The sequence below is a fragment of the Molothrus ater genome, chromosome Z (assembly GCF_012460135.2).
Source record: "Molothrus ater isolate BHLD 08-10-18 breed brown headed cowbird chromosome Z, BPBGC_Mater_1.1, whole genome shotgun sequence".
Classification (NCBI taxonomy): Eukaryota; Metazoa; Chordata; class Aves; order Passeriformes; family Icteridae; genus Molothrus; species Molothrus ater.
Genome location: NC_050511.2, coordinates 46,790,238 through 46,815,875, shown reverse-complemented (window position 1 = coordinate 46,815,875; position 25,638 = coordinate 46,790,238). Strand labels below are relative to the sequence as shown.

General features: G+C 36.5%; 1 protein-coding gene across 2 annotated transcripts in view; it reads right to left on the bottom strand.

Annotated features, from left to right (window-relative positions):
• Positions 1-4,722: 4,722 nt before the first annotated feature.
• Positions 4,723-25,638, bottom strand: part of MCCC2 (methylcrotonyl-CoA carboxylase subunit 2) — a 37,587-nt gene continuing 16,671 nt past the window's right edge. For both annotated transcript variants that reach the window (XM_054517936.1, XM_036403420.2), the window contains exons 8-17: positions 20,877-20,941; positions 19,878-19,977; positions 18,872-18,967; positions 17,634-17,706; positions 17,359-17,435; positions 15,261-15,327; positions 14,834-14,990; positions 13,951-14,065; positions 12,631-12,716; positions 4,723-5,154 (exon numbers count right to left, since the gene is read on the bottom strand). In XM_054517936.1, the coding sequence (XP_054373911.1) occupies positions 5,037-5,154; positions 12,631-12,716; positions 13,951-14,065; positions 14,834-14,990; positions 15,261-15,327; positions 17,359-17,435; positions 17,634-17,706; positions 18,872-18,967; positions 19,878-19,977; positions 20,877-20,941 (954 nt within the window). In that variant the 3' untranslated portion in view covers positions 4,723-5,036. The remainder of the gene's footprint in view (positions 5,155-12,630; positions 12,717-13,950; positions 14,066-14,833; positions 14,991-15,260; positions 15,328-17,358; positions 17,436-17,633; positions 17,707-18,871; positions 18,968-19,877; positions 19,978-20,876; positions 20,942-25,638) is intronic.

Sequence of the window (25,638 nt, the reverse complement as noted above, 5' to 3'; positions counted from 1 at the left end):
GCAGCATCTGTGAAGCCTGACCAACATTTCAAACCATATTTTATAGTATGAGGATTACTCATGCAGTGTTGAACACACCAGAGATGCTCAGAAAACATCACTGTTTTCTTTCCAACTTACACTTCCAGTAAAAAGCTGAATTTAATGTTAGCTACTCTAGTGAAATTATTGTTGAATGTGGAGGCAATTACAAATTTCTGTTTCCAAAAGTCATTTTGTCTGTCTGGCTACAGACACCCACAGAACTACACAAGTTTCTATGCCTGTTACTGTCTGTATCACACTGTCTCTGCAGACATCACTGTCCCTTGTTCCCCATTCAGCCATTTTTGTACACTTTGTCTCCAGCACTAGGGGACAAAAAATCAGCAGGATTAACATCAGCAGGATAGCTGAATATTAAAGAAGAGCATCAGAGGCTACCAGAGTGTCAGAGGAAGGGGTCAAGATACAAAACCAGAAAATCACTGTTTACAATCACAAAAAGGCAGGTACTTTCCAACAGCATCAGTAACCAGTCATAAGACAGCTGGCTATGGAAGGAGGGGAGCCTGTGGCACCTAAGCGCTTAGCTCTGGGTAATCCACATGAAATGCAATCAGACCTTGGGGATAGACAGATCTGTTGTATCAAAGTACTAATCCAAGTTTCTCAAAGCTTACTTTCTCCATGCAAATGTTATTGCACACAAGGTACAAACAGAACACTACCAATGTGCAGATGCTAATGCATCTGTACATCAAATGGATAATTTTGAAAGTCACACATGCTTTTCATAATCACACTTATCCATCATGATCAATTAATTAAGTGTACTTCTAAAAGTGGGAAAATAATGAAGGTTTATCTTGATGCTGGGGAGCAGTTCTAAGGCATTTATGTGTGTTCTAGTTTTGGCTTGGCACAGACATAGAGTTGGACGGATTTTAGGACTATTAGACCGTAGAGATTAGTGTCAAGCATTTGAACAAGTGCTCTACTGAATCAGAGACACGAAAATGGACATCTGGCTTAAAGTGGATGCTTTAAGGCTTTGCAGGAAAGCAGCAGGCTTTTATAACTGCCTTGTTAAATTGCCTTAATTTATAAACCACAGTTAAAAAATAATATACCATCATTGGTTTTCTGAATCAAGACTTTTTTTTACTGAACCCTTGAAAAGTGAGGAAAATCTAAGATAAATCAGAGTTACTGATGAAGTAATAAGAGTCCAGAGGCATACTTGAAAGACATCTATTTCAGCAGGAGATAGCAATTCATCTTGATGAGTAATAGATTGGAAAAAAGCCACTTAAATAAAAGATGGGTTCTCAGAACAACAGTACATATACCAATGCCCACACAAACAGTGAAGCTACAAGTTCCCCAATAAACAAACCCCACATGGGTGGAAGAGTAGGGGGAACAGGTCCCCAGTCTCTTCTCCATTTCTGCAGGCAGAGCTATCACAGAGGCTGTGCACTATCCACATCTCATTTCAGCCCTGGAAGCAGGCTTGTAATGATTGTGTTCCAGAGGCTCTGCCTTGATGTTTGTTGAACAAACTGCCACCAATTTTGATTGAAGACCAAATTGTAGTTCCCAGGTTCCCAGCACCTTCCTAGCTGCCATGAAAATAAAAAGGAAAATGGCAATGGGTACATTTTTATATCCATCCTGAATTCACCACCTCAGCCCAGGTAATTTGAAAAGGAAACCCTTGGTTACTGCAACAGTCTCTAGGGACATGAAAAGAAGCTTAACCCACTTCCTTCATGGTTTCCCATTTCTTTCTCTAGAGGTGTTTGAAAACACCCTCAAAGTCACAGCATCGACTCTTTTAAACTCCTTGGAGTTAAGTGTTAACCTCTTAAAGAGACCATGCCTAACTATCAGGGAGAAATGGAAACCTCTTGGCCTCCCCTCTTCTCAAGGGCTGGAGGGAGGCACATAGATCAGAACAGCTATGCCCAAGGCAAGACTAGATAGAAGCAAAGGTCCCCAGAAGTCTTGAGCACCTGGTGTGATGTTCTGGTCCACCACAGTTTGTGTGCTTGATATAGCACAGCTTGATATAGCACAGCTATTTCCCTTGTTCCTCAACCTCCATTTGAAAAATCAGTGTCATCCCAAGTACCACCCTTTCCAGTAAGGAAACAGATTAGTGGTTGTGAGCTGCTTCAATACCACAGTGAAGAGGTTACATGTACCAGAGACAAGAAGGAGAAGTCTTGAAATAGTCACCCACAGCTTTTACATTGCCTCTGTCATCACAAATATTATGCCCTTACAGTGGCAGCTACCTTTAAGTTTTAAAATTTCCTTTCAGTAAAAAAGAGATCCTGCTGGTAGCACAGTGCTAATGAAAACTGAAAATTACTGTTGTAATGGCATCCATGTTAAACCTAAAAAGGAGCTGCTACGGCAAAAGCATGGGAGTCCTGGTGGCAGACAAAATGTGAGAGCTCTGAGTGATTATTTTGAGACAGCATGAATAGATCTACCAACATCTTCAAATGTGGAACAAGCATGGGGTCCAACTCCTCGCTCCTGCTGACTCCACAAAAAACAATGTTTTTCAGCAATTCTCTGGGCAGCAAGAGACCATCTCAGCAATCAGAACACCATCACACATGATGGGCACTGCATGCAGTGCCCCATACAGAATGCAGCATGGTAACATGCAAAAGCTTTTCCAAAATAGCTGTGTAGTGGAGGAGTGATAACCACTAGTGGCTCTCTGAACTGCTGTTCTGCACTGAAGATCCTGCTTGGTAGTGATTGCTAACCATATCATGCTGATAGGATGCTAAGCCTGTGATGATTAATTTCATTTACTTAACATGTTTCCAAAGCTAAGTATTATTAAGTCAGAACACTCCTATTTAATCAGAGATGTGTTTTGACTTTACTTGCATACATATTCAGAGGAAGAAATTTTCACAAGTGTCTTTTCAGATGTAACAAGCAACAGGGAATTACCATTCTCAGAAGCATCTTTCCAAACATATCTGTCTCCTGTATTCCAGGATTATCTGTTACTGTCTCCAACTTGGCATGATTATATGACCAGTGTAATTGAAAGACTGCATTCAAAATAAAAATATTATTCAGAAGAGATCAGATTTATTAGCAGAAACAGGCAGTAGTCCTCATGGCTTTGGAAGTGACAGGCAAAAGTGACCCCTATAATTAAGAATACAAAGTCAAGTGCCGGAACTGATTACTCAACTGGAGTAGGAGAAAATACAGTGCATTTCTTCTTATTGAAAGCCACTAACAGCATTTCAGGGTATGGAACTATTTTTCTCCTTGCTTATATTTAATATATTCATATTTATATATTTTATAAATCAGTATTTAAAAGTAGGGTATTTTTAAATGCATTTCAGAAGCCTACTAACCATAAATAATTACACTTTGCTTTCAGGATCAAGAAATCTTGGATCTATGCCAGATATGTTCACAAATGTGTGTAGTGAGAAAAGTGGCAAAAAAGCCCAGCTCTGTGCCTAGTTGGCAGTACTTTAAACTATTATTCTCTGTTAAATATTTGTTTAATATACTAAGAGTAAGCATGAGACTGCAGACCCAGAGAAGTAATCCTTCTAGTGGTGCAGAACACACCAGGTTTTGGATACATTTCATCTTGGTAAAAAGAGAGGGAAAATTGCTCTTTTAGTGCAATTTTTGGCAAGTGTGCCAGAGACCACACAGCTAAACATACGTTAGGCTGTCTACATTATCTGTATCCTACATTGAAGATCCTGATTACAAGGAATTCTTTCATTTTCTTTTTTGCATCTGTCTGAGACCCAACTTGAAAGGCTGGTAGACAGCAGACCTTCCATCCTCCTCCTGGATCCAAGGAGAACTCCTTTCCACACAAGCCTAGGAAGATTACAGCTAGTACCTTACCGCGGGTGATCACTCCTCTTAGCAGTCTTTCCTCTCCCCACAGGCCAGCAAGGAGAGGACCTCTATTCGTGTACACTGGCTCTTCTTGCACTTGACTCTCAGTTAAGGATATTTCTTGCAATGGCTATCTGGGCACCTGTAGAGCAAAGCTAGATAAACTGAAATCACCTCCCAGCTAGAACAGTATGTAGTTTCTCCAAGGCACACAATGTTTCTGAAGAGAACAAATTAAATGACAGACAGTGAGTTCTTGAAAACTTTACACTCCAACAAGCTACCCTTAATAAATCAGAATAATCAGAAAGCACTCCAGCATCGCAGAATCCTTAAGTCATTGGATTTCAGGCTTCTTCTCTGAGCAAAGCATTGATCCTTGTGGAGAGAACACTCTGTCTTAGTGAAACCAAAATTACCAGAAGGACCACACGCCAAGATGTTTAAACACTTTTGCAGCCAGTCTCTGTCCTCACACATGCTCTCAGCAACCTGCTGATTTCATAGATACCAGCACACACCTCCCATCTCTTCCAGAAAACATTATGCATCCATCAGGTTCAACAGTTGTTTTGACTTCAGGGAACCACACAGAAAAGCAATGCTTTTTGGATGAAAGCCAGAGACAGAACAAGATGACAACAAATGCATGAATCTAAAATTTCATGCTGTGTTGAAATCCCTGGCTACCCTTACAGCACTTCCCTTTCACAAAAATTATTTATTAGCAAATGTGGGTTTTTCTTTGTTGGACTGCAAAAGTACTTTGCATTTTTAGGAGACATACAAAGGAGAATTAAAAGAAACACAAGAGCTGATAAGCACCAAATATGTAGCTTATTTTGTACATTTATTTATATAAGAGATAGTATCAATAGTTTCTTGTAACATAAAGTACAATGCAAGAACTTGCAAATTATTAATGCAATGCAGTTATATAAGTACTTAAATGATTCATCTCAAATCACTATCAAAAAACTGAAGCACTGTGTGACAATTACAGTCAGTGAAAATAATGATGAAAGTTCCATTAAAAATAGCATCTTACAAATCTTTATTTTTAATCACCATCATATTGTAGCTAGTATTCTGTCCAGCCCTAAATAAAATACACAGAGGTAATTCTGATGATCACATGTTTAAGTTTACATTCTGAAAACTCCAAATTCTGTCTTCTTTGTGGGTGCATTTAGTGCTGCGCTGAGACTGAGGCCCAAAACCAGTCTTGTGTCAGCAGGATCAATAATTCCATCATCCCACAATCTAGGGAAAAGCCAAAAATATAACAAACAAAAACTTTTAATAATTAAAGGAAATCAACATATATAACTGGTATTCTTTCAAACCCATGAAATTTGAAATGCTTCAGAAAAAGAAAGAGGAGTAAAGAGCTAAATTATACTAAAAACAATGGAGTCAATTCTCACTGTTCATCAATGCAATAGACTGGTGTGTATTACTCCATGGAATTTGTCTTCTAGAACAATGTTTCCATTTTAGGTAAGTGAAGAATGTCAGACCTACATATTTTAAATAGATTCTTCATACTTAATCATCTCCTTCAGGAAAAAAAGCCCTCTGTGCTTGTTAATGTTCATGTGGAGAATGACCATCTGTCAATGACCTATCTAATTCTATTAAGAATGCTTGCACTTCAAGGATTATGTCACATCATTATTTACACTATTCAGGTTAATTCAACTGCCAGATGAGGATGATACAAATCATTATGCTTTCATCATTAAAAAGCCAGAAAAAATTTCAAGTATTTTCAGAATTTCTGTGGTGGGTTGACTTTTGTTGGATTCCAGGTGCCCATGGGGCCGGCTCTATCTCTCCCCCTTCCCAGCTGGACAGAGGAGAGAAAATAAGATGGAAAACAATAAGTTGAGATAAGACAGTTTACTAAAGCATAAGTGAAAGTTTGCATGTGCACCATGTGAAAAAAAAATGTTAACAACTTTATTCTCTACTTCCCATCAGCAAGTGATGTCCAGTCACTTCCCAGGAAGCAGGGCTTCAGTATGGCATTTGCCTGGGAAAGCAAACACTGTAAATAACCAAAGTTCCATCTTCCTCTTCCTTTCCTTAGCTTTTGGAACTGAGCTGAAGTCATATGCTATGGAATATCCCTTTGGTTTATTTGTGTCAGCAGGCCTAGTTGTGTCCCCTCCCAGGATCTTGCCCACCCCAGAACACTGTTGGGGGGAAAATGTTGGAGAGAGAGGCTGGTGCTGTGCCAGCACTGCTCAGCCAAGGCACTGCTGTGCTGCCAATACCCTTCCAGCTACTAATGCAAAGCATAGCACTATGAGGGCTGCTGTGGCAAAATGAACTCCACCTCAGCAAGACCCAACACAATTTCTTTCATTTATTTTACCATTAAGTTAATTTCTAAACAACTGGAAGATACTACCTTCCTTAACCAAAGCCTGAAGGCAATTAAATTATAAATGAGCAGTTGTCAAATTCCCAGGTGCCCAAAATCGCCAACACTTGTAAACAGTCTCTTTGATATTATCCAAAAATTAAGGTATTAATGGTATCAATTCTCAGTGACAGCTCCATCCTACCTAAATTAAAATCCATGTTGAAATGAAACTGTAAATATTGTTATTTCCTCAGCAAGATATTTAAACAAGATACCACACTGCTCACTGAAACACAGTCTCACTTAAACAAACACATATTTTAATCAGCATCTGCAGAACACATGCATCTTTGGTTAAGAGAAAGATGCTCCTCCTCCATCCCATCTTTCCCTAGAGAGACTTATTTTGCATTCTTTGTGAACTTACTTCAGTGTTGGCTAATGCTTAATTCTTTGTGGAAAATTTAAAAATACAAAAAGCAGCCGTGAACAGGGTGACTGTTCAAGAGTGACTCTACCAAGAGAAGACACACAGCCTTTCCCTTCTAACTGAAGTTTCATCTGCAAATTTTATTTTGTTTGAGGATAATTTTGGCAAAACCTATTAGACAGGAAACAGGATATTTTGCACTCTTCTTTCAATCCTAAATGCGCCAACCTCACTCCCAGGAGGACTGCAAACTGTACATAAGTACATGCTCATAAACTCAAGGCAGCAGCAGACACTTGAGTGTTTTCCATATTTGTTTTATTTTGTCATTTGCTGTGAAAGTAGTATTGATCAAATCAGATAAATATACTAAGAGACTGACAATATATGCTTTTCATTTTACAAATTGTATCGATCCTAGGATGCACAAAATGGAATTGCAGTAGAAGATACCTTTAACAAGACCAGGGACAAGGGTTCAGGCTCAGCTCCAGGAGCATGTTTTCAAAGTTAGACAAGAAAAAGGATGCCCAGCTCAGAAAGATTACTCTACTATAGATCTTATCACAGTGCAGCTTCCCAGGCAGCAGACTTTTAAACTAAATGGGGCACAAGAGTAAAACTGAAGTATAGAAGAAGAAAGGTTTTGGAGAAGAGAAGGCTTTGCTGCTAATTGGGCAAAATCAGGCTCTTTCTTTTTTGGGGGAGAAAACCAAATTTGGTTTAAGAAGTCTAGTACTACAGTAGTTGTGGCACTCACTGACCTGGCTGCCAGGTCCCGATAATAAGAGAACGAATTCTGGAAAAATGATAGAATCATAGAATGGTTTGGGTTGGAAGGGACCTTAAAGATCATCTAGTTCTAATCCCCCCACCATGGGCAAGGATACCTTCCACTAGACCAGGTTGTTCAGAGCTCCATCCAACCTGGCACTGAACACTTCCAGGCAGAGGGGCAGAGGATTGCTCCTTTGGGCAGTCTGTTCAGTGCCTCACCACCACAGTAAAGAATTTCCTCAAATGTAAAAAGGAGAAAAACTTATGGCACAGCAAAAAAACCCAAAACCCTGCTATAAACCCAAAATACAAATATAAGAAAATTGTATCTCTATCTAACTTCTTCTCATTTCAGGTAAGTACCTCCCTTGGGCTAGTAACCCAAGCACTGGAACATTCTAATAGCCATACTTGTACCTGCATGGAAGTGGCACTAACAGCAAATTATGTTTCAGATGACACAAGAGCTGTCTGTATCATAACTCAGATAAATGCTCTAAGCTCCTGCTGTATGACTCCTGTGAGTAACTTCTTTCCTAATTGTATTTTTAAATTTTAAGTAGTAACTAAATTTTAATTAGTAACTCATTTTGTTAAAGTATTTGGGCTTATTTGAGCTTACTTGACTTATTTGGGCAATACTCAATTGAAAAAACTCAAGAGGAAGTGCTTCTTACCATACAAAAGTAAAAGCAATTGAAACCTATTTTTTTTCTTTAAAATGCCCGAGGAAAAGTGTAACATGGCTGTACAGAAATTACTTTAGAGATCTTTGAATTTTCTTGATTTTTCTCAAGACAATGGCTGTAGCTCTTGATACAATCTAGCATGACAGAATGGACAAGACAGTATTTTCTATACTTTCAACTCCACAGAGTGTGCCTTACCAAAGTTTAATGCATGTGGTTTTTTTTTTTTCCTTCACCTTGTATTTATATTTTGATTTAGTTATGATGAATATAGTCAGATTAATCTGACAAAGGAATGGAGAAGATCCTCCTTAATAGTGAAAATAAAGCAGTTCTGTGAGGTCAAATCAATCCCAACCTTCTGTTTTCTTAAGACTATGAAAAAAACCCCAAATTTATGAACAATCTCAAATACATTAATTTATATTTTTAAGCAAATTTTGGTTTTTTGACTGCTACAGATTTGTTTGCTCTCTATATAATTTTTCCTCCAATAAATACCTGCAATTAACTTTCTTATTTAGGAAACACATTGAAACAGAATGAGGGAATTCATAATACTTAAAATGTTCAACACATCTGCTCAGGGCCTGGAAAGGGCAGGGATGAACTGACTCCAAAAGAATCACCAATTTAGTGCAGTACCTTGCAAGACACAACTTCACAGTGATTACTGCTGTAATAAATATCCAAACATGAAGCACATTTCATTGGCAGATTTGGGTTGTTTTTTATTTTTCCTTTTTTGTAACAACACAATTGACTTATATTGACAACTGCAGAAATTTTATGTTGCATGGAAGTCAGGCTGCTTTCATATGGTCACCCCTGGCTTCTGCTTCTCTTTGTTTAAAGAAAACTGTATTCTCTACTGGAGATGTAACATTAATAATTAAACTATCTATTAAATCCCCATTGCAGGAACATGAGTCACACTATGCTCATAAAATATCTGTAACTGAGATAGTGTGAGTAAAAGAAATGAAGTTGCCTAAAGTAAAGTGCTTGCACAATTTGTTAAGATGCAAACCAGTGAAATCCTTAGGAAACCTGAGAGCAGATTAATATAACTCATTAAAAACAGTGCTGCCTAATGACTGCCATTAATTAAGACTGCTCATTGTCAAAGGTTCTAATCAAAAAATTGGTTAAAGTCTGATTAGAAAATACAACTGCAGGGAACAGTATTGACATCCTGTACATACAGCAAGTTATCACTTATAAGAAAAACAATATAAACAGAATAAACAGAGATATTTTCTTGTCTTTTAAGATCGTCAGGGCATTTTCCTTTTCTCTCCTTATTACTGCTAAAAGCTTGATTCATTAATGAAGTCAAGTGGAAGGGTCACACCAATCTCAATGGCTATTAAGGGTGAGGCAGACATTAGGCAGGAGGACAGCATGAGGAAGCCTCCAAACCAGCTGCACACAAGCAGCAATACAGACAACAATCTTTGGGCCCATCTATCATTTTTTGTTCTCTCAGAAATGCAAAGCTGTTTGTTACAGTTTCCTTGTTGACCTCTTTGGTGGAAGGCTCTTACAAAACAAAGGCTGTCTGGATTTTGTTTCAATTACAGTACCCTGACATTTGGTAGACAATCATCTGGGTTTTTACCATGCTTGGAGCCCAACAGGAATGGGCTGCAAACGGGACAGGGTTACTCCTCCCTGAATTACAGCAAATGCTTGCTAATAAGCAGCTGCTGATGTTGGCTGATTGGAAAGGGTTGTCTCCAAGGTGCAAGGTGAGTGGTACATCCTTCCCCCTGAGCACACTTGCTGCAAAGACTGTAATCCACTTCATCTCATTGTTTCTGCTTGGACAGCCTACTCCACAGTAATGAAAACTTCTGAACTATTGATCTGAGATCTTGCTTAGGAATTAGTTAATGCAAAGCATGAAAGGGCAGGAAACATGAGTACATCCACTGAAATACCCAATTAACTCTACAAGAGAGCAATTAAAAGCTCCTAGACAATGCAGAGTGCACCTACTTGAACTGAAAAGCGAGAGAAACCAGCCAGAACTGCCTTGACCTGAGCCACTCACACACTGTTGTCAAAAGCACTCCTTTGTGAAAAGAGGCATTTTACCTTCATTGCTTATAGACAGGTAAGCCTCCGCAGGATTTCAGATCTGACATTTGACTTCATGTCTCAGCTGGGCTTATTATCTTGAATGCAGCATCACACAAACCCAACCACATGCAATCCAGACCCACGCTTCTCTCAGCCAACTTACATCTGTGTACGTCACATTTTCTTTCCAAAATGAAACAGTAAGAAGCACATAACTACCCTGCTTTTTCAAAAAAATGACGTGTCACTTAGCACTAAAAGCACTTTCTAACACCTGGGCTGGGCAAATTTAAGCTATTTGCTGGGGTGACTACTAGATTAACAACTTAAATTCACAAAACGGCCAGATATTCTGAAAACATAAACTGGTAAACGTTGTTCATCAGAGAGCACAAAGTTGACATGAAACACTCAAGTTTCATATCTAAAAATCAGACATTATTAAAAATCCAAAATGTGATTTTTTTAATGTTAGTCTTAACTTTACATGCAAAACTGCTTTCTTACAGATTAGTAACTTACTGTTGTAAATACTGTCAATCATCTCTGGGTTTTTGGGAGTGGATAAGTTTTTATATTGCTAATATATCTAATATATTGAATGTTAAATAAATCATGAGTAAAAGAATATGTTTCCAGTGAATATATAAAAAAAAAAATGTAAAAAAAAATCCTATTATTAATCTTCTCTGGGGTAGGGATTAATTTTAAATACGGACAGTTTGACTCATTTTTAAATGTTATTATATAAGTGGAATATTCTTCTCCTTAAAATCTGGTTATAAAAAATGATACATATTTTTTCATTTTTCCTTCTTGCCTTAGAGCATAAAGTCAGCTGTTAAAGGTCAGCTGTTAAAAACTTTTGTGCTATTTCTCTTATTACCCATAGAAGATCAAGCTTGATGAAGGTATTCATTTGATGAAACATTAAAATTAATGTTGATTTGCCAGGTATAAATATCTCAGTTAAGTATATTCCACTATCCCTACACAAAAGAGTAAAAGTTAACAGTCATTTCGTATCTTACTTCTGATCATGAAGAAGCTCTCCCCAGGTTACCTGCCCCTGCTTCCACAGTGTGTATACTTCCTTCTTACACCTCAGTTTGAGGAGAAAATCCTTGCTCAGCTTTGCCAGTTTCCACTCCTCCATACTCAATTTCCTACACACAGCAATAAAGAGCTCTTGTGCTCTAAGAAAAGTGTCTTTAAAGAATTGCCAGCTCTAATCAGCCCCTCTGTCTTTAAGGAGTTTCCGAGGCAATCTCATCCACTAACCCTTTAAACATCTGGAAAGTCACTCTTCCAAATTTTAGGGTCTGGAGTTTCTCTTTGCTGCCTCATATTCCTTGAGATCCTAAACTCAACCAGGCTGTGCCTGCTGCTTCCAGCTATAACCTCTTCAGTGAGCCCCTCGAGCCCCTCTGCACTGGTGAGTGCCCGGCCCAGGAATGTCGCACCTTGGTATCACCTTGCCTGATACCTGCACCAGAAGTTGTTCTCTACATACTCCACAAGTCTCCTGGGTTGTTCACTGCCAGCTCTGCTGCTTTCACAGCTGACATATGGGTCACTGAAATTTTCTACCCTCTACCATCATTAGCAGCTGAGAGCCTGTAGAAAATTACCTTTGGATACCACAAGCAGAAATATATGCAGGAAGATTAGTACTGACAGGATGAAACTAATGGAGAATAACCATCAAAGGCCGAAAAAGCCCCCCAGGCTACTTTCCACATATATCTGGATCACTTCAGGATGCCACCTTGTTTCATTAGCCTAACTAGTTCCTAGTCATTTACTAATATTGCATCAGCCTGAGCATGAAATGCTGGAAAGGACTTCTCAGCAAACATGAGTATGCAGCACCCATCAGCTAAAGCCCTACACCATCACTGCTATCATCCAATACAATTACCTACTATGATCATGACCTGAAATTTGCCAGTGGCTTCAGGTCATCTTGAAACTACTACCTCCTTTTCCACTGGCCTCTTCTACTTGCAGGACCCCACTGAAACGTATTCCTCCTAATAAACATGCAGCCGCTCATTATATTGTTCAATAAGCTTTAGAAAGGTGACCAGATACTACAGTGAGAAGAACAATATAAAACTCATTCAGAATAAAACATGTAACAATATAATTCCATTGTACCATATAATTTCTTACAGAACCAGTGAAGTACCTCCTGCAAGCACATGCTGTCTTCTGAAACAGTTCATGGTACCAGGTCCCAGAGCTAAGACAAGGCATTGGTTTGAATGCACATCAAACACAACCTTTGCTTCCAATTGCTCTATTCTGCTATTTTTTAGCACCAAGAATTAGAAGTCAGGTCCCATGATTGCAATTAAGTGTTAGAATAGTTATTTGTATATTACCTTGCACTCGAATAATAAGGGTTTCCTTCCTCCTCGAACCTCCTAATGATTGGCTCCTTCAAAGCTGCTTCATCTGCCTCAGACAACTAAAAAAACCACATAAAATATTCTTTAATATTTTCTTCTCCAATGATAGCAAAGCTTTATATGCAGCATCAACCTGAAGAAAATGCCTAAATTATCTGCCCGAAGTTTTTTTTACTCTTTTAGCACACAATTGTCAATTTTGCATGTTTGATAACAAAATTCAAATAGCACTTTCCAAGTCAAGTGGGTGCAAAAAAGAGAATAAACATATACTTAATTGAATGCAAGAGTAATTGGTGACTAGAATTTAAAAAATTTCTGAAGCTAGTCTGTATTGGAAAAAAATTTTGGGTTGCCTTTGGCAAGATTTTTTAATAAAGTAAGTCTGCGCTATTCTAACACTGGGCTAGATCCAGTGCGATCCAGACTGGTCATAGTAATTCAGAAAGCTTTCAAGTTTCTAACACATTTGACTGGCATTTAACTACTACTAATTATTTTTCTTGACCTTCTTTCTGGGTATCATGGATTTGGGAAATTAAGACAGAGAGAGATAAGGGTGAGTTTATTCTACCCACAGAAAGAACAAGTCAAGTGTTGAAAAGTAGTAACATTGAGATAATACGTTCATACTGCTTCACTATTCAGATTAACTATTCATGATAAATATGAACAATTTTAGACACCAATAAAACCACTTCTTACAGGATCAAAGCAGTAGTATAACCATAAACCTTGCAATTAAAAAAACCCAACTCAGCAGAAAAGAATGTGCAGTAAAACTATAAAGTATTACTATAAGATTTAGTAAGATATGTTTATTACATAAACAATATACCTCTAATTTTCAATTAAAATGTTGAAATGAGCAAAAACTTTTCCAAACCTCTCCAGACTTTGCTTGTTACTAGTTTCATGATTCTCAATCAGCGAATCATTTAAAGATCAACTTTCTCTAAAACTGCCACCTTCCTAATTGAAAGACACTTCTCCCAACATTTCCCTTCATACTCCCAAACCAAGGAGGATTCCTGGTTGTTTATCTCAGGTAGAACTAATAACTTGTTGCACAAAGTACAAAAGTACAATGGTAAATGAATGATCTTCACATTTCAAAGAAGTAAGCAATAACCTTTCACAAATTCTTCATGTTTGTCAGTGCGCTAGTTGGCACTTGGATAATTCACTGGTGTCTCACTCTCTTCCATCCCTTCCTAGCTCACAAAGTGACTAACTCCAGTAAAAGACTAAGTGATGATGACTTTACCAGAAATGAACGAAGAAAACATATACCTGTTTTCCCTCTCTTGCTTTTTGGTCCTTAGCTATTGTAGCTAGAACAGTTGCAGCTTGTTCCCCTCCCATCACCGATATGCGAGCATTTGGCCACATATATAAAAATCTTGGACTGAAAAAATACATATTAAACATTAAAGTAAGACATTGTCACATTTCCTGGTGAAGAATTTTCACTCAACTAAGAATACATTTTTATCTATGACAATTTTACAAAATAACATTTTTTAAAAGGTACATTAACATACTTCAATGCTTGCAGCATTACGTTTGAAAATGTAAAAATTCTGTTCATTTCTATTATTCACCTTTTTTTTAAAATTTCTCTTTCTTGGATCTCTTCAGCTCACATTCCCAACCCACAGGAAATTTTCTCCTAAACTCCCAACCATAGTATGGGAAGCCTTGAAAAACTAAATTTAGAAAATCAAATAAGCCATGTCCAAAGGGCAATAAAAAAATCTTTAGGTGTTATACAAACCTTATTCATAAAAACAGGCTGATTGAAGTGAATAAGGGTTTTTTACACAAGCTGATATACTTTTCCTATGAATGCAGAATAAAGGACCAGCCTATACTGCCCAACGATTGTTTAAGACTACAATTTTTCCACCAAGAACTGATATGGGAGAAAAAGATGTGAACAGGTTTACTTTTAGAAGGTCTCCTCTGTCACCTAATTCTAGGTGAATCATGAGCCTTATCAGTCTCTACAAATTTCAGGCTGTTATTTACTTATGAACGTATTCATTAAGAACTCTTTTCTTTTCCAAATAGCACAACTTCTTCAAGAGTTCAGATGGTTTTTCGGAATGGTACTTTAAGGTTATGTTTTCTTAAATTATTTCTGTCTGCTGTAACGATTTGAAGCAACACTTACCTATATGCTCTTCCACACATCCCATAGTTTCCAGCTCCATAAGAGCCACCGATAATGACGGTTATTTTAGGTACATTAGCACAAGCTACAGCAGTTACCATCTTGGCACCATCTTTTGCTATCCCTCCAGCCTCATATTCTCTGCCAACCATGAAACCTGAAGAAATACAACAAGAACAGAAGGTTCACCAGTTTATATTATAATACTGCGCCCTATGTCATACTGCGTGCTTCGCAGCAGATTGCAGAAAGAACTGAGGAGCAAATCATAAGGCAAGGCTTTCACCAGCTGCTGACAGGCTGATTTCCAAACAGGCTGGAGATGTAGGTACTACACAGCACACAAGAGGCTGTCTAGAACACAGCCTCAACAATTATCAGCAAAGTCTACAATGAAGTGAAACCTCAAAAACTTGATCTTACTCACCTGTAATATTCTGCAAAAATACAATTGGAATATTTCTCTGGCAACACAACTGGATAAAATGTGTACCCTGTGGAGTGGAAAAAAAAGAAAAGAGTAAGCCATTAAAAGTTGGAAAAATGAATCTATCACTACCAGCATCCTGAAGCCTGTGCTAAATCCTTCCACAGAAGTCTATTACAGTATTTCCATCAGGAAGTGCTATACTACTTCTCCTTCATCCAATGTTAACTGCAAAACATGCATTCACTGTAGAAGTAAGAGGTCTCCAAAACTGTGTGGGACCACGGGTAAAACAAATAATATCCTTAAAATCATTACTACTAATACTGAAAAGCTCAACTGCTGCAACTCAGCCAATATGCAGTTAAACCATGGACAGCGCCAGTGTGGCTTCTGATATTGACTTGGTAGGACTGTGTCAGAGGAATCAAGTCAGTCAGTCAGAAAAACATATCTCTCCATTTTCTGTACAAAATAAAAGTATTCTCTAAAACTGAGAAAGGTGCATATACATTATTTACCCATGGCCCTGTCAATTGCTGTAACATTTTCTCCCTTTCCTGAAGGCAGATGCCCTCTCCCTATTTACTAGCAAAAGACCAATTTCCTAGCAAAGTTACAAATAGTAGATTCCAAGCCTCTGTTTCAACCAATCTAAATCAATAAAGTTCCTCAGCTTATTTATACACTTGTTGGTAAACAAAACAAAACAAGGCTATGTAGCACAACAACTGAAAAAAATATCTAACCTCTTCACTATATAAAACCTGCAAAGGTTATAAAAAGAAAAAAGTGAGAAAAATAATTAAGTATAATCTTCAGAGAAACATGTGAATAGCACAGTGATGATCACAGGGAAAATGTGCAACAATTCATTACAAAAATGCAAGAAAAGAAAGGAGTACTGCTAAGGCATGTTGCTTATAGAACCAACATCATGGACAAATGTTTCTGTAGAGGTGAATTTCCTTTTACAGTACTGATCTGCCAGTAAAAGTCAGAAAATGAAGATTTCTTACATTTTTTTTCATTGTTAGGAAAAAAAGTTGTAGCACTAAAATGTTAGAAAAATAATGAAACTATTAGAAATACTGCAAGAGTTATTTTCTAACTGTAACTGTTAAAACAAATTTCAGATGAAAAAAATGTCATGTACTACAGTGCTTCAAGTTGGAAGTATTCTTTCAGCACATGAAACTCAATTTTGCACATTATTTTATAACAGCAATAAATCCAGTAAAATTACTTCCTTTCTCCACCTTTCATCAATGCTTCCTTTTTCTGTATATTCTCAATACCAATTTCCTCACTGTTAGCTCAAGAAGCCTGTTAGAATAAAACTTAGCATATATAATTGCTATTACAAAAAATTCTACTGACAGTTGTTTCTTGAAAAAAATAAAGAACTAAAGTAAGCAACACAGACCAAGGTAAAACACTTTGCAATACCCAGATACTCTTTATCACCATCATTCCCTGAAGTTCAAACTGTAAAGCACTGTTAATTGTGATAAAATCATAATATTCCTTCACTCACAGCCTTTCATTCACAAAACAGGTGTTTTAGCTCACAGATTTTGAAAGACTGCACAGATATTAACTCATTATTCTAAGCCAGGAGATGCCAGAGCAAAATATGAAAATTAAAACTGGTAAACCAATGAACTGAGTACTGGAATTCAGGTTTAAGATTTTCCAGATATTACAAAAACAAAGATGTGATTTTCCATATACTTCATGGTTTAGAGTTTAGAAATACCCAATAGAGTATTTGATGTATGTATGTACAGGATGGACTTGTCTTGAAACAGATGCAAGTTTCAGGATATACTATTTCAACTATGCTGTATTCACATGAATCCAAATGCTGTTCTGACGTTGGCAATCTTCTTCACATCAGAAAAATCTACCAGACACCTTTTCTAAATTATGGTCAGTTTTTTTTTCAGCTTATTAACAGCTTATACCTGTTCCGCATTTATATGAAAAACACGGAGCCAGTTCTCTTTCATTATTTAAAAAAGTTCCTCCTCTCAAGAGCAGGTTGTCCACCAGAAGTTTTGTTTCTCAATGGCAAAAAAGCTAATAATCTATTTACCTTTTTTGCTGACTCCGAGAAAAGAACTCCATTGTTTCCAATAATTCCTACTGGGTAACCAAAAATTCTTGCAAATCCTAAAGGACAAGAGATTAATTCATAAATTTCCACATGTATTTATTTTTCCATAGCATATAAAGGTAAGACTTTCTCCTGGCAACAAAAAATGCTATTCTTCTGAAAATAAACATATTAAAAATATCAGTGGTGAGCCAGAATAAATCCAACTATAAAATCAGTGGGAACATATACAGAATAACTATATTTCTACTTACCTGTAACTAAAGTATCCCCATACAAGGCTTTGAATTCATCAAATCTACTTCCATCTACAATTCTAGCGATGACCTTAAGAAGAAATGGAAAAATAACATTAAACTCTTAATCCTTCAAGGTTTTTAATTGTTTAGAAAGGACGGCCCTGACAAAATATAACTTAAAACCTTTCCATTTATAGAACAGCAAGCAGTCCACCATATAAACAGTCTGGATGGCAGGCAAAGCCCATGTAGTTTTTTAAGTGTGATTCACTCACATGTTTGTAAAAAATGGATTTTCAAGATAAGAATGTTCTAACCAAATAGCTAAATTACACAGGAACAATGTTTTCCTCACTAGTTGAATTTCAAAGAAAAACCTCTGCTTATATTAAACATTAATCAATAGCCTCTCATTTGTAAAGAAAACACATGTACAATCATGAGTCACTTTCTTAGAGATAGGATTATTTTTAGGCTTGCTTGAGTTTGCGACATACAAAAATAATGAAGATCTGATTTGAGGTTTCTCTGTGATGGAAAGGAGCCATTTTTATAAATACACATCCACTGCTAGCAAGATTTGCCAGATGATACTTATTTCTACTTTAAAAGAACATAAATCCAAACTCTTCAAACTTTTGAGAGTGAAGAAACTCAATGAAACTCTTCATCTCTTTTTCCCCTGAATGCAAAGCAAATCCCTAGTAATTTCTGCCAAATATTTTAAGACGGGTACATAATAAGACTCTTCCTAAAATACATACTTGGCTAGTAGTGAAAAAGGCTCTGAATGTGAGATTTGTGGAAAATATGAGAAGGCCTGTTGGCTCATATGAAGTTTCCAAGGCAGATAATTACATTAAACCTGCAGTAGGGTGCAGTAGTCTTTGTATGCAGTTGGGACAAGGCTCAGTTGTTTGGTGTGCTTATACGCCATAATTACTTAAACAATCTTTCACAGGACTGACAGAAAAAGCAAGCCTTCATATCCATGGGCAAGTCCATAGAATACTTTGCCAAACATTTTTCAGAATGTTATCAATCTCTCATCCTTGTTCATCCTTTTCTAAAGTATAACCAAAACCGATTATATTTTCAACAAGTCACTGCTATTACAATGCATCTGCTGGACAAAAATATAAAGAAGTACCCAAATCGGGTATTATCAATTATGACAATACAAAGAGTGATTTCCTGCAAGAAAATAGATGCATGTATATATGGGCATATGGATCTTGTATTAATACTCATACCTCTTTGACATCAAAATTTCTTTTTAGCTGATCACCAACTATTCCATATATTTCATCAGCTGGAAATAAAGGCTCTTCTGATGGTTCTATAGTCACCTATAGCAATTTAACAAACAATTTACACAACAAAGTTCAGATTATGACTTAAAAATTCAAACAATTAATTTGTCAATTTCCTTGAGTAGAGACTTCTCTTCGCCAACAAAATTAAAATGCCTGTACTGGCTTGTCATTTTGCATACAGACCAAGTTTCCTAAACTGAAGGTTGATAACAGTTTCTCACTTACTGTTACCTTTTTCCTACTCCTGCATATATGTCCATATGTGCTCCCCTTCTTCCATGTTATAAAAAATTAGGCATGTCCTCCTGTTTGCTTACTTTCCCCCTGTGCCCTCTAGGCAGGCAGCATTCTGAGAAACAGCTGAAGATTTTGTCACACAATGAATGCAGTACCTTGCCTTCCTTGAACTTCCATTCACCCTCTCATATCTCCTACTAAAATAAATACAGCAATTCCACCCCCATATGCTATCCATCCCGTTTACTACAAGGAATTCTTAAATTAATACAATTCATTGTCAAGATTTAGGTCTATCCCCTTGGTTTTCAACATCCTAATAATCTCAGAAAATGTCTACTCAAAAAGATGCTTTAGCAGGTATCTAATTTTAAGTCCATGGAAAACAATCATGTGGGTTTAAAATTAAGTATCTTGCAAGACTGGATTAATCTAAAAGTTCAATTCTATAACTCTGAAGCACTCTTCTAGTTGCTTAATTCCTGCGTTTAATCCCAGTAGTTTTACTGGGAATAATACAGCAGAAATGTAATTGCAGAACTGAAGCATCGGAGAAATATTTAAGGACAAGAATCGTAACTTTCATTTTTAGATGTGTAAAGTCATAGACAAACATGTGCTCTATAAAACAAGTGTTATATCGATCAGGCAGAGAAAAGCATTCAAAAGTTCAACAATGCAGTGTTTTCAGACTCTATACACTTACATCTACTTTCTTCTGGAGATTCAAACTTCTTACAACTTTCCTTGCCAGATGAAGTGCATGATTGTCATCCAAAGCATAATGATCTGTTACACCAGACTTTCTGTAAATAAACAACAATAGAAAGATGAATACTTCAGGGAAAAAAACGACATAAATCAGACAATGAAATCCTGACATTTTAAAGCTTCTTAGATCTTGAAAATATAGATGAAACAATTCAGCTCTGTTTTATTATGAAATTACTTTAAAAATAAAACCCATGCCTGACCTTATCTTCAAAATAGTACATTCAAGTTATCAGACATGAAATAAAATGCAGGAAACAAAAAAATCTAAATGGCAATATAAAATATAACAAGCATTGTTCATGTGCCGCAAAAATTAATTTCAATTATAAAGAAAAACATATTTACAAAAAGGGCATGAACTGCCCTTCAAAATAATTCTTTATTCACTTCAAATTGAAGAAAAAATAAGTTTTTATTATACAGCAACGCATAACTTACTGTGCAATAATATCTAATTTTCTTTATTATTAATTGCAGAACTTGAATGTGCACATATGTTTTGGGTTTGATAAGAAGTATTTTTTACAAAAAGCCCAACTATTTTGATCTTGCTTGTAGTGAATTCTACATGACAGTAAGAAAGATATAATATGTAAAATGCATTATCTTTCTCAATACATATTATTCTGTTAACACTCAGTATTAAAGGCCTCCGTATTATGCATTATGCTGAAGTACACTAGACATGTATTTTAAAGTAAATGAAGAAAACAATGCTAACCAGAGTAACACAATGTAACTGTGATATTCTAACTATAAAACAATCAGTCAGCATCAGATAATACAGAAATAATTTTCAAAAGGTAAATACAGCTTAAGAAAGATCTAAAATCAAAATAAAATAAAAGAAGGGAAGGGCAGGGGAAGGGGAAGGGGAAAGGGAAGTCTACCATATGGAAGAAATTAACTCTAGGAAAATATTTCTTTAAACCTGCAGTGAAGATCTGCCCCTCCAAGATCCTCTGCAGATACCTGTTCACCTGTTGCTGCTTTAACCTAACACAAGGAAAGGAAAATGAGCTCCACAGTTGACACTTGTCCTGCATTAATATTTATACCATCTTAGGTACAGTAATAATAGAGATCTTTGCAAAATTCTTCTTCATTAATCATATTTCCCTGTTTACTCTCCCTCAGAGCATCAAAATATGACAACACTGAATCTTGTAATTTTTTTTTCTTTGACTTTGCATGCTTATTCTAGTGTTAATATGTAGTTTTTATTTACAAAGATACTCTCCACTGTTATACTTACTGCTGTGTTCATAATTTGCGTGCATACACTTACACATCCTTCAGATTCATAAATATGCTTTTTCACTAAAATTTTCTGAGCACTTACTATGAAATTTCAAATGGAATATTTCCAAGCATTGTTTCAAGCAAACAATACACTGGAAACCTACGATTTTTCAATTTTGCTCTCTCTACGTAAACACTTCTGTGAATTTTAACCTACTAGTTTAAATAGTAATTTAAATACCTTTAGTACTATTATTACTATTAATATTAATTAGTACTATTAGTACTATTATTACTATAAATTTAAATACTATAGTACTATTATTATTATTAAATACTAACATTAGTAGTTTAAACAACCATTAGAAGTTTTTATTTTCTAAACCTTCCAGTAAATACACAGTAATTTAGTGCTTAAAAGAGCATATCAGTGGCATGTAACTGCTTGGAGAAGTACAACATCTCCATAAAAGTACCTGGACTGCACAATCCAAAGCCTAGATCTGTGTAATCTTAGACCTGAAAGGGTAATTTAAATGTTTCTTAGAACAAAACAGTATCATTTACTACTGGGGTTAAAAAAAAAACCAAAACAACTTAGAAGACTTCTTGAGGCATTTCTATGCTACAGTAAGTGCTTTGAAAAGGATTCCTTGAAAGCTGGAGAAACCATTCATCACCCACAGAGATTACAGAAGTAGAATACAAGCAAGGGAAGGGAAAACTATCATCATTTCCAAAACAGATTTCAGTTTCCAAGTTTCATATCTAACAATGAAGCACACCAATTATATAAATACATATATATATTTTCACACACTCTTCCAAACTGTCAAATTTCCAAATTTAAGTATAGATAGTTCTTCAACAGTGGATTCTTGCTTTGAAATTTGAATTACCCATGGAATATGAAGGTGTGGCATAGTAATTAATGGAAATTTTCTGTCAGAGACAATTAATGCAAGTCTTCATTAAACAGTGAACATAAGATACTTTTAAGAGAAGTGAGAAAGATTTCTTCACTGGAAAGGTTATGCAGCATTGGAACAGGTTGTCCAGAGTAGTGGCTGAGTCACCATCCCTGGAAGTATTTAAATGCCTATAGATGTGGCATTTAAGGGTTTAATGCAGTTTAGTGGTACATCTGGCAGTGTGAGGTTAATGGCCAGACTCAATGACCTTTAGGATGCACTATAAGATAAGTGATTCCATCATTTGATATATGATTTCTTTCTATGATTCTATGAAATAATTACATACATGTCACTATGCAACCAGTTATAACAAACTATTAACTACTGCAGAACTTTGCACAAAGCTGAATAGTGCAATCATTTCCATTCCAGAAATCCAGATATTAATTTTAAGATATTTTACAAAAACAGCTATTTTATTTTTCCAGAGAGGTGAAGTTTTCCTTCTCCAAATCACAATATTGGAGCTGAGGACTCTGCCACCATGTGAGATTGCAAAGCAGGGTCAACCAGAGAAGGTTGCTAATGACCATGTAATGACCATGAGTTTTGAATAGCTAAAGAATGGATTCCACAAACTCTCTGGACAACTTAGTTTGGCATGACCAGCCTTGCAGCAAATGTTTTCTTACAACTAAACAAAACTTCCTGTATTTCAGTTTGTGCCTGGCAGCCTCTTGACCTATCACAGGGTACTGACAAAAAGCTTGGCTCTGCTATCTTTACTCCCCCTTGCAAGGTATGGATACATTTGCCCTATAACTCACCAGATTGAAGAGTCTCATCTCTCTCACACCCTCTTAATTTTACAGATGCTCCACTCCATCATCTTCATGGATTTTCACTGGCTCACTCAGGCTCATTCTGGAGTGCTCAGAGCTGAACCCTGCAGCCCAAATGTGTCTTATTCTGTCATAGTAGGTGAAAACTAGTATATATGCTCCATCATCTTTCCAGATACAGCAGTGGAGCAGAGCATTCTACAAACTGTAGAGTTTAAGTAACAGTTAAAATTACTTAGAGTTAGTGGTTGAAGTTACCTTAAAGGTCTTTAAATTCTAACAGACTGCAAGTAAGAGTCTTAAAAATATATCTGGGCATTTCCTAAGAAACACCTGTTCAAGCTACTTCAGCTAGAAATTACTGAAAGCTATAAACATAAACTTTAGCTATAATATGTATTTTCCACAACAGATGAGGCCAACATGCAGTAAACTCCCCAGCACATAAATGCACACGAATTTGAAAAACTTATTCCCTATTTTTACCAGACTTTTTTCACCTCTGAGCACAGAAAGTAGCAAATTTTTACCTCAGGAAGGAAGAATCAGAAATTTCTGGAAAAAGACCCTATAGATCTACATGACAGCCTGAACTACCAAGCAGTACTGCCAAAGATGAGGATAGATATTCCACTTGAGAAAATGCAGAAGAATGGCCCTGAATATTACTGCTACTGTGACACTTGTCCTCTTCTATTGAGATCTGTCTGTTTATGAAGTCATTACTCCTCACCTTTCCAAAAAAAGGAGGCCAAGAAAACTTCCATTTTAGATGGTGGACTGTACCTACAATTCAGATTTTTTCTTTTTTATAAGTTACATCAGGGATATTCCTTTTTTCACTTCCTCAGGATGTTTTGTTTTAGGCAGGTAAGCAATAAAATCCAATCCAATTTCCTTCATATAGGAAAGACGTTTTAGGGAACAGAGCTTACTCAATAACTGCCACAATATCTGCTGCAGCATGGAATGGGTGCTTCTGTGGGAGTCTGAAGTAGTTTTGATGCTTAGAAGTAGGCAAGCAGAATATTTTCAGTGAGAATATGAGAAGCTCTACAGAACAGAAAGGCTGACAGGTGGAGATAATAAAGTTTGACATATACGCACAAAGATAAGGATCATTACATCTGCAGGTTGCTAAGAAACAAATTAAATTGGAGGATAGTTGTGAAATCTTCCTCTGGAAACGGGGAAAGATTTTAAAACTTTTTAACTTCACAACACTCTTGCAGTCATTGACTTCCCTAGTCAAGTCCTCCCCTTGAGGCCTGACTCGGGTCATCCTTTTCCAGATGTCTATCCTGGCAAAAGTCTCATGAGCTACATCTCAGTGGCATACACATATGATCTAAATTGCCTTGTGATGTTAAATGACTACTATTCCCAGAGAACAAGCATCTAGTTCTCTTTTTTTAATCTTCCAATCCATTTTTCTGGGTCATACTGGGTATTAGATGTCTTACTGAAAACCCTTTGAAAATGTTTGTACTTGAACAGCTCAGGTGTTCCTGCAACCAGGGAAGTTACTCCTAGTTACAGTAACAAACCTACTAACACTCTGATGTACAAAGTTCATGTCTTTCATCCCACTAGTTTTCTTATCTCAAAGGAAAGATGTACATATCACATGTTACTCACTCAACTAATATTCTCAAAAAGTATATTCTTTCACGCATATGCCACTTTTCAGCAAGAAACTCCAAATATCTGAATTACAGTGATATATTTATAGAGAATTACTTAATTTTGAGGATGATTTGTCCATGTTTACCTATAAACAAGTGGAAAAACACTAGTACAAACAAGATAAAAAAGAAAAGAAACCTAGGTAGGACATTTGAAACAATAACTGTCAAATGTCTAACAACAAAATCCTAATGAGCAGTAAATAAATTACCATTACATTGCACAGTTGCTATTCATTACTTCATCTGCTTTTCCTGATTACTTTGTTCTTCTTATCAACTTGGAAAGCCTCCACTAAAATAATAAATTACTTCAAACTAAGTGCCTTTTTTACTAGGGTGGGGAACAAAGTATCCTTCTTCTTTCAGATGCGTGTTCCATGCCCCTGCTTTCCATATGCCAGTTAAATTCTGAAAGTATTTAAGATGGACAAATGTAAGACCTTTTATCTTCCTTTTTTAATTTTTTTTTTAAATGCACAAGAATTTAAAACCCATCTATACACTGAACTTTGAAAGAAGCATAAAATGCCAAATCTACTTTTATAAACAAGATGACACAATGGGGAAAAATTCACTCTAAAGGAAAAGAAAGCAATACAAAAATATGCTGTGGAAATAAGAGAAAAGCTATACAGGTAAACACTAAATCACATTAAAGGATGAGTCCTTCATACTTTTAATGAGAGTAACACAATCCTGCCTTAGGAACCAGTCAACAAATAAATCTGTCAGCAGCTGTTTTCCCACAGTTTAATGGGACACACCACATTTTCCTAGTATTTTAAGTGTTGAAGGAAGTGACTTCCAAGAGACTTTGCCTCCTCTGTTACTAGAGAAATCAATGAAGCAGTATCTTCATTAACAATGCTGTTACAAAGCAATTTCTCCACTTTGGCATGCTCTAGATGGAAGGACCCTTGAAAGACATTAGATTTACATTTGGCTTTGTCACAGGAAGCACACCTTAAAATCCCCAAAAGATTGTAACCAAAACAGAGCCACCATGC